This window comes from Penaeus vannamei, chromosome 20 (genome assembly GCF_042767895.1).
Source record: "Penaeus vannamei isolate JL-2024 chromosome 20, ASM4276789v1, whole genome shotgun sequence".
Lineage (NCBI taxonomy): Eukaryota > Metazoa > Arthropoda > Malacostraca > Decapoda > Penaeidae > Penaeus > Penaeus vannamei.
Genome location: NC_091568.1, coordinates 15,254,707 through 15,264,706, shown reverse-complemented (window position 1 = coordinate 15,264,706; position 10,000 = coordinate 15,254,707). Strand labels below are relative to the sequence as shown.

At 35.7% G+C, this 10,000-nt stretch overlaps 2 protein-coding genes across 2 annotated transcripts in view; one reads left to right on the top strand and one right to left on the bottom strand.

Moving 5' to 3' along the window:
- The window catches only part of LOC113804714 (5-phosphohydroxy-L-lysine phospho-lyase), a 13,900-nt gene extending 10,479 nt beyond the window's left edge, over positions 1 to 3,421 (top strand). The window contains exons 8-12 of the mRNA XM_027355601.2: positions 370 to 563; positions 649 to 748; positions 2,325 to 2,472; positions 2,583 to 2,709; positions 2,921 to 3,421. Of these exons, the coding sequence (XP_027211402.2) occupies positions 370 to 563; positions 649 to 748; positions 2,325 to 2,472; positions 2,583 to 2,709; positions 2,921 to 2,925 (574 nt within the window). The 3' untranslated portion in view covers positions 2,926 to 3,421. The remainder of the gene's footprint in view (positions 1 to 369; positions 564 to 648; positions 749 to 2,324; positions 2,473 to 2,582; positions 2,710 to 2,920) is intronic.
- A 1,799-nt stretch (positions 3,422 to 5,220) lies between these two features.
- RpL35 (Ribosomal protein L35) overlaps positions 5,221 to 10,000 on the bottom strand; it is a 5,038-nt gene continuing 258 nt past the window's right edge. Inside the window, exons 2-4 of the mRNA XM_027355602.2 lie at positions 6,880 to 7,016; positions 5,859 to 5,940; positions 5,221 to 5,392 (exon numbers count right to left, since the gene is read on the bottom strand). Coding sequence (XP_027211403.1) covers positions 5,243 to 5,392; positions 5,859 to 5,940; positions 6,880 to 7,016 — 369 coding nt within the window. The 3' untranslated portion in view covers positions 5,221 to 5,242. The remainder of the gene's footprint in view (positions 5,393 to 5,858; positions 5,941 to 6,879; positions 7,017 to 10,000) is intronic.

Here is a 10,000-nt window from a genome sequence, read left to right as displayed (position 1 = left end):
CTACAATTTAGTTTAAATATACAAAGGACTTTTTTCATATCTTATGAATACTCTTCTTTTTTAAGTTTTACAGTTTTTATAATCCATTTTTGATAGCTGCTTTATCTCATATAGCACTTCCTCACACAATTCCATCTCCCATTCTGTAAATAGCTCTGTGAAGAGCAGTATACATTTGGCTACTTCCATAGCGTATATTATTTTGTTTATGTATATCATATATGTCAAATTGATTTTCATCTTTCCAGTAAGCTTTAATCCACCATTCATTTCATTCTCTAAAAAAGCTTGTCAAATTGTGCTCTTAATACCAGTATTAGTATATAATTTTGTATATTGATGATACTAAATAACAAAACTATTTTGCAGGGAAATTGCTGAAAGCTTTGGAGCTACAGGAATGGAATACTTCAACACGTTCGGTGGCAATCCTGTGTCTGCCGCTATTGCAAATGCTGTTCTCGATGTCATTGAGAAAGAAAATCTATTGGATAATGCTACAAAAATTGGAAACTTCCTAAAGCAAGAATTTAACCGGCTTAAAGGAAAACATGCCATTATTGGTAATATTTTATTTATGTTTATGCTGAATTCTAACAGAAAAATTAAGTGTGTCAAAATCCCTCATACCAAATTTATGGTTTCCAGGTGATGTACGAGGCGAAGGAATGTTCTTGGGGGTGGATTTGGTAAAGAACAGAGAGACACGGGAACCTGCCACTGCTGAGGCTGCTTTCATTAACAAAAGGTAGGATTATTGGGGGAGTTCATGTCTAGGGAAAGTAATCTTGGTTATACTGGTGGAGGACATATGCCAGCCTACAGGGGGAATGGTGTAGCAGCGTACTGATATTACATCATAGTCTAAGGGGCAGACAATTAGGTCTCCACAATGTGACCAATCCTTGTCATAGACTGGGCAGTTTGATTGGGAGAGATACAAATATTGTGGGAGGGATGAGACTAGGCAAGAATGGGTTTGCCAATGATGCCAGTTAGGTTTGATAATGATTTAGATTGGGATTTGGATGTAAATGTGACATGGTGGGAATGATTGAGGCAGCTGTGAAAGGAAACTTTGCCTACTTATGTTTGGAGACATTGCTGGAATAGGAGAATGTCAGAGGAAGAGGCTGTAGAGGTGTTCACAAAATGTTGATCCCATTTGGCTGGGCTTAACAGATTATTCAAAAGATTTGTAGAAGTGGGGGTAGTAGAAGGGCATGGACATGTGAAAGAGGGAGTATTGTTGACAGAGAGGTGAACAAGACTGCAAAGTAGTAATAAGGGAGGAAGGGGTAGTAGATGAAAGCTGAGAATGGGGGGAGGTGAATTAGTGGATGGTGGGAGAGGAGGAATATTTTCTTGAGGTTGAATAATAATGTGGGTGGATGATTTGGGCTAGACTGAGGTGATAGTAGCCATTGAGGAAGGGGTAGTCTCAGTAGTGTTCAAAGGAGAGCCTGGAGTCAGGGAATGCGGAGAATTTAAATGTGGGGCTAGTTATTAAAGGGGTAAGCCATAGTGTTCCAAATGAAGGTGTGAAATAAGGGGAGAAACAGTCCTCCCCTCTGGTCCTCTTGAGGAGTAAGGGCTTGACAACTATACAGGGGAATACTGTGCCCATGGATTCCACCATATTGTTCTTCTCAAATTATAATATGCAGACAAAGTTACATTTCCTTACATTTTGAGTTGTCTAGATGTATGCATTTTCTCGACCCTGCTAATTACACACAAAATGAGAAGTTATTTCTTTTGCAAGGAATAATAATGCATTAATGTATGGATACAGATGCATAACTATCATTATTGACTATACTTAGAACCTCTACTGCTCAACATAACACTGAGAGTGAGCATCTATAAAAGCAGTTAGTTGTTTAGTAAATTTTATGCTATTCTTATGGAGCTTGTGTAGTTACTAGATGAACAATCTCGAGAGTGAAGCCTTATCATATTGGTATAGTACTGGGTCCTTGTCAATACAAGTCATTTTATATTTCTTCATATATCTTCCATTACAGCATCTTACATTGATAACGCAAGAGATCTTGAGAATTTTTTGTATCGACTCTACAGAGCGATCATGAGGATAGTGTGTAAAATTTTGCTGTCATTATATAAGCAGAGGGGTGCTTGTTTGGTAATGGTTGGACATTTCACTTTGTATGAAACTTATTACCAGGAATGAATTATATATGTGTATCAAACTGCTTGTCCAGCTGTTTTATTTAATCTTAAATAAAAGTGACCATACAAAGTATGTACAAGTGACTAGAGATACAGGTACATGAAGATCAAATAATGAAACTATCTTGCAGATTAAAGGAGCAATACGTGCTGCTGAGCAATGATGGCCCTTACAGAAATGTTCTGAAGTTCAAAAGCCCAATGGTCTTTGGAATGGAAGATGCTAAAGAGCTTGTTAAAAAACTGGATGCCATCATGACAGAGATGGAAGCAGCAGAGGTAAAATTACCAAAGATTTTGAGGGTAGTTTTTAGTGTAAATAAATGTACAAAGTTTTCCATTCACTTTAAAACAGTCCACAAGACTATAATTTTTCTCTTTTTAATCAGAACATAGTAACAAATGGCATGGAGAAACTGATGGTGAATGGTAACCATGACCCCAGGCAGCAGCAGCAGCTCACAAATGGCCATGCAAATAATAATATTGATGCACCCAGTGAAATTCAAGTTAAAGGTATGTTCTCAAAAGTCCTCAAAACCTAAGGAAAGGGAATATACACATCTTCCATATGTATTTATTTATAAAGACAAGCAACTCATCTACTTAGAATTTGACTCCTATTATGAGGTTTGAAATTTAAATATAAATCAATAATTCTTAGAACCTTAATTATCAAATGTGTACCCAAAAGCAATAGTAATGAAATTTCTTTCCTTGATTTCAGTGTGACATACTAACCCTAGTGGCAGCAGCAGGGCCAGTCAGATGTAGTAAATGTTCCTTCCACAGCACTGTATTGGAAGTGTGCTTTCAAACTGCCTTGGTATACAGTGATAACCATTTGTCAAAATAAATGAATTTAAAAGGCAATAAAAAGGAAAGTTGTTTCTTTGTTCTTATCGTGAATTTCTTCAACATTCCAATTGCTTTTAATATTTAGCTAAATATTTTGAATTATTAGTGTGAATGCTGTATCTGGTTTTCTTTATCTTTTAAATGAATATATACAATCAAATATTGCATACATTGAATTATTGTTTTGTAGCTGGTATGCTGATTGAGTGATCAGCATACAGATTGCATATTAATTATTTCTTTGGCAATTGTATAAATAGGATGTTTATATCAATACATATATTTTGTATATACCATTTATAAACCCAATGACTATGTTGCAAATTTTAGTGTAAATTACATTAGTACTTGATTAAAAAATGCACAATTATTCTGGACTATTATTTGAGAATATAGCTTTGCTTCCCCTAGGTCATTGTATTTCCAGTAAGGCTGGGCTGCTGGTTTGAAATTAGCTCCAACAGTGAAGTTCTCAAAATTGGTTCCCTGTTTGTGGTCACTTAATGTTTGATTCAAAGGATTTCAGATTCACATAATACAGCATGAGCCTTCAAATTATTATATATGTATATATATATATATATTTTTTTTTTTTTTGGGGGGGGGGGGGAGGCCAGAACCAGTGTCCATGACAGTTAACTGAAAGGGTTCTCCTCCTCTTCGACATGAAATAAGATAGAAAAGTTTCTATATTACCTCAGACTATGGTTAACATGGCTGACTTAGTGACGGCTCCAAGTGACATGTTATTCATGTTACGGCTGATGGATATAGCTAAAGGGCATGGGTGATTCACGTCATATTACATGTGTGCAGTACATTTTATGGTATTCTTTATAAGGAACCCCCATGCTTGAGGAATACAGCATGAGCCTTCATATTATTATACATGTATATTTTTCTTTTTGGGGGGTGGTGGAGTAAGCCAGAACCAGTGTTCTGAAGGAGGGAGAATGTATGCTACGGTTAGCTTTGGGGCTTGTATATCACTACATACAATCTTGCATTACGTAAAAATGTGTGTGAAAATGAAGTGATCAATCAATATACATAAGACTTTAGAGAAATGTTTAATCTTAGAAATTCTAGTATCTTTCATGATTATGCAACACCAACCCTTTCAAAAATAAATATAATGACCACATTCCAATACTTCATCTTTCATGTAAACTTAACTATACATGTTTAATGCCTTTTTACTTGTATTTTGTATGCAATTCAGACTCTCAACTGCAGGACTAACATATCACTAATTATTAGTAGCCGAGCCATGAAAAACTAGAGCCTTCCATGATTATACAGATACTTATTTGAGGAAAGGATTATGAGGATCCAATTTGGGAGCAACAATTGGCAACAATTCCAGCTTAATTTAACCTTAAATTTCTATTTGCCAGTCTCTTATCTGGAGTGGAGCACTCACTAGGTATGTTATGGACATTGTGTAAAGATGAAATTCTAAAAAAAAAAAATTCTGGGAAAGCATCATGAAATTCCTTACAAGTTTTGCCTTATGGCTAATTTGGAAGAACTGCAATTTGCAATTATGGACTAAAGCAAATTGCAAAGTTTTCATAGCTATGGGCAATGCTAGAATAGTCATGGACAAAGCAGCAAACCTCCAAATTGTCCTGGCCATAGAGTAAGGGGTATTGTTAATCAGATTGGCATAATAGTGGGAGCCTTCATATTATATAAATAAGTGATACATATAAATATATAGATATACACAGACACTTTATGCCTCCTAGTGTTCTAGGGGAGACTACGGCTTGAGTGGCAGAGATACATACAAGGCAAGATGTACATATTAAGGTAATCACCACCAAAAGGCAAGCCAACAAAATTTGTGTGATGTATCCAAATATAGTGTAATTTTGATTATCATATCAGCCAGTTTTACTTGGATTTGCATGGAACTGCGAGGAGGCAGGGTTCATGAATATTCATTTTCCATACATATGAACATCACTGATGAATTTGTTTATGTCCATGTGGTACCTTTCATTGGTGAAGGTCAAACTTTAAAAGACATTTCTAGGACCTAAAACCTTTGATTATTTCTAGGAAAGTACTTTGATGGTCATCCTCTCATTCTCTGTAGGGTGTATGGCCATTTTATTTCCTTCAAACTCAAAAATATTGCGAAGGGTTTAAATAAAGAATAAATTACCTCTCATCATTTATTTACTTATGCCTTGACAGCATATTTCCTCTGGGGGAAGTTCCATCTGCGCTTAGCCTCCTTTGGGCTAATAATGGCGCTCTCAGACTTGGTAAGGGAACGACGGATAGCACGGGTCTTCTTTGGGCGGAGGTCAAGAGGCTTGTACTTCTTTCCCTGGAAAGAAGATAAATAACAAACGTCAGCATCATACAAAACACAATGGCTAACAATGGTGTATACACACCATACATAACTACAGCGTGTATACAAATGCTACCACGATAACCATTCATGGTAATAAAACCATAAGCATGTTACATCTCAAATAACAATATACTCCTAAAATTGAACTAAATTTTGCAGAAACACTTCTGAATTTCAATTTGTAAAATCTGTAGAACTTGGCAAGGTAGGTTGATATATTTTTACCAAAACCAAGCTTGACAATTGGAACTTGTTGAAAGATGAAGACCTTGGCCATTTTATGGGGTGGGAGGGACATTGTCATGAAAACTGGTGGTTATGTGGCTGATAAAAACTCAATAGTACTTGACTTTCTAATATCCAGAATTATATAGTAATTTCTTTGAATAATTTTTATATCACATTTATGCGTACTCTTTACAAAAACGCAACTAACCTTGTAGAACTTCCTAAGATTCTCCTTTGTCTTCTGTCCAATGATGGTGTGAACACGGTGAATGGACTTCCTAACAACACGGCTGTAATGGAAAAAAAATTCTTGCATAACAGGAAACAATATTTAGAGGTTTCTTAGGGGTAAACCAAGCCCTGCCTGAGTCGCCCATGATGTGAACCCCACATCATCCATAGGCTACGAAGTGCAAAGGCTCAAGCCTAATCACCTGAATTCTATATCCCAACCTAATGGTTATTGAATTTTTTTGGGCAAAGTTGCAAAATCTTGCTTGTCATTCTACAAGAAAATGTACATTAAAAAACCCAAACCTAGTTTCATGTTCAAACAATAACATTATAAACTATGCTCTAGCTTTAATCATAAGAAATGAAGCCACTAGATCCCAGAAAGGTAATTCAACACAGGCAAATTACAAAGTGCAGCTGCAAATGTTTGAAAATGTTGGCTATCAACTACATTGGCTACAGTGCTGTACAGAAAGGTTCAATGATGATGATTGGAAACAGTCATAACCTGCTTCCAAATCATCTAATTTGATTAACAACAAATGTTCATAATTTGTATAGTTAAGTTTCACTATTTCAGTAACATTACAGAACTTTAGAATTAATAAATATTCAAAAATATATACATATACAATTTCCATTAATGTAAAAAACTGCCATAGCTCATTTAACTGACAAATGTACTTCAATCTTAATCTCTCTATAATGGATGCAGATGCCAACTTCATGGTGATTTTTTTTACATCAGATAATAAAATTGGGAAAAAAAAAAAAAAAAAAAAAAAAAAAAAAAAAAAAAAAAGGTCCTGGACACTACAGAAAAATAATTCTGTCTTCCTTTTTGAGACAGCGGCAATTCAATCTAGATCCACTGATTTCTTTTTTCTTTAGAAACCTAGGAATTAATTAAGATTTAACACCTATGACCCAACTCTTCAGTGTTTGTGAAGTAAATCCATTAAATTTAAAGTTACATGTACTGCATAACTACTTACATCTTGCAGAGCTTAGATGCAGCACCACCTGTAACCTTAGCTACACGCAGGCCAGACAGCTCCTGCTTCAGTTCAAGGAGCTTCTTCTGAAGCTCCTCTTTCTTCATCTTTCTCAGCTCTACACATTTTGAGTGACCCTGAAATTCAAAACTCAAATTAGACATCCATGCTGGCAGAAAAATCAAAGCAATAATTGTAAAGAACCAATAAATAACTTGTTCTGAAAAAGTAGGGCTGGAAAGTTTTGTTAATGTCGAAGTGACTTATGAGAGAAAGAATTTTTAAAATGATGAAATATTTAACTTCTAGTTCTGCACACACTGAATATCAAATTCTCTGATGTATACTCATAGCAGCTCCTTTGAACTTCATTCTTCACTGGTAACAACAGTATCATGCAGTTTTCCCTAATTGGATTTGCACTTATTAAAATCCATCTAATGGAAAACAAAAATGCTCTTAACAAGTTTTTTTAAGCTTTACAGTAAGCTAGGGCTAACTGAAGATATAGAAGTAAAGGACAAAAACTTAACCATCGACAAGAAATACTCTGCAGACATGAACAGCAATGCCATGAATACAAGGTTCCTATGCTGTACCTCTATCTTGCTGCACATACCAAGGATAAGACAATGTTTGCCCTTGGGCACTTCCAATCACATCAGCTTAGAATGTTGAATCAACTTTTTATTATGTAGAGTTAGGCACTTAGTCTTTGGGGAGTGCGTCTTTACTATAAAGTATATAAAATATAAATATATAAAATATTTACTTTACTATAACCTGCATTTCACCTAACTAATGAAAACCTTACTATCTGAGGCAGTTCAGAGATGATAATAGCATTTACAACATTCTAGAACAAATTCTTTATATGGGGTATACTCTGATTATACAGCAATCAAACTCATCATCAAATATGTAAAGTTTAAGAATAAACATGGATACAGTTGCCATTGCTGAGCACATGGTATGTAGTGTTAGTGGGTACACTGTAGATATCACAGTTCCCATGGTAAAATGGCTTCGCAGATTATTTTATATAATTGCGAGTAATTTTCTATGATTGTTAAAGTGTAATTACATTTTCCAGCAAATGTATACAAAAGTATTGTGTTGCACAACTTTATTAACTTAAAGTTACTACCATAGTTGAAAATTCTCATTTTCAACCATTCTGTCCATTACAGGTAAATCTTACCTTGTACTACATATCTGTGGAAACCCAACTAAACCCTAAGTTTGTATGTAATATTGGTTAAAAGTTACCAAGGGCAACCTACAGGAACAGGGAAATGGAATGGACTCCGCCATCTTAATGCACAGGAAACAGTCATTGATATCCGCTGTTGCAGCTTTGTATTTACTGCTGAATGACAAAAATATCCATTGCATATCACTGCTTAGAGAACAATACACTATACACTCATACAGCCAAGTTCTGAATGTCCCACTTTCTACGAGTTGGCATCAGGTGCTAATAGAGGGAGGGGTTAGGTTTGGAATTTTGGGTTTGCATGATACTTCATTGCTTGGGCATGTGCGAATAAACTGTTGGATGGAGGAAATGCATAAATCTGATTTGGGGATATAATCATGTGCTTTGCCCTCATATTATCATAATATTTATTTAATCATGTAATAAAAGAAAAGTATCATTACTATGCAAATAACCTTGGTAAATCTTAACAGTATGGACACCAAGTAAGGGCAAAATGACAATGATATTCTTGTAGAGAACAAGTTGTAGTTATTGGCACAAGAAATACTCTGCAAATACAAATGGTAATGGCACAAATAAAAGTAAAACACGCTCTACTAAGTCCGCATTATGCTCCTGAATTTCAGCTAAATCTTACTGTGTATACCGAGGTGAAGACAATGCTTCCTGCGGGGTGCTGGGGGGCAGACCCCCCATCAATCCTCCCCTCGGGCAGTGCCTGAAGGCATGCCCACTCACGGTAACAGATCGGTATATAAATTTTGTGATGCAGAGTTAGGGTACTTAGCCTCTGGCTAGTGCATCTGTTCTGTAATGAATAACCACATCTGATATGTATGTTAATGAGAGCGATACACCTTCCATCTTCCATAGATGAAATCCCAAAACAAGGGCTTCATGTAATCCCAAATCTAATACTTCCCATCTATTTATTCCCTTGACAGGGCAAACCCCCTGTACCTCTTTAGTAGCACTTTTGCGCTAACTTATAGGAAACAGATTGAGAACTCTAGCTTAGCTGTGCAAGGGTGTTGTGTACTTTCTCAGTGGTGATATGCAGCGGATATTTTTTTCATTTTGTGGTAATTACAAGGCTGTAACAGCCATAACTGCTCTAAAGGTCTTTCTTGTACTTCATCTGGACGTTACCCTCAGTAACATTAATCCTATAGTAAAATCCAATCGGGTAAAAATCATGAACACTACAGCAATGCATTTAGACAGCATGGCAAAAATAGACAATCCTGTAATACCTTCAAAAGAAAACAGTTTGGTCCCAAAACACAATGAAACTAGTGTGCAAAATATCCATATAATGAAACCGAGGAAAATGACAAGAGCAAGACCGCAAGTGGATATTATCTCTTGCAATCACTGAAATTGTTCTGCTAGTTACACAAGTGTCCTACTACTGGGCAAGATTTCAAAACAATTCTTGCATCCAAAATCGCATGCAACTGAAATAGTGAGAACAGAAAACTAAAATAAGTTGCATGTTTGCGCCAACACTGCAAACGTCTTCTAAATATTCAACTTTATAGGCTCGTTCCCCATCAAAGATTAAACCAATTAAAATTCTTAGGTCAAATTATAGCTTCGTACGACTTTCACAGATTTAAAGCAACATCTAAATGGTGTTTACATTCAACCTGATTACTGTAAGTTTTATCACATGGTTATTTTTCAACTTATGTTTATTCCCGAATAGAATATAAAAAACGTGTAATACTTCATACAACCTTTACCATTAAATTCATAAAGCAAGTTGTGACAAACCATCTAGAAGGTAAACGACTTAGGGCTTATAATAAATTCGCTTGAAAACTACCCTCTACCGATGTATATTTTGACTCAAATTCGTGATGCATGTATCCACAGTACACAGACGGGTTTCCATAC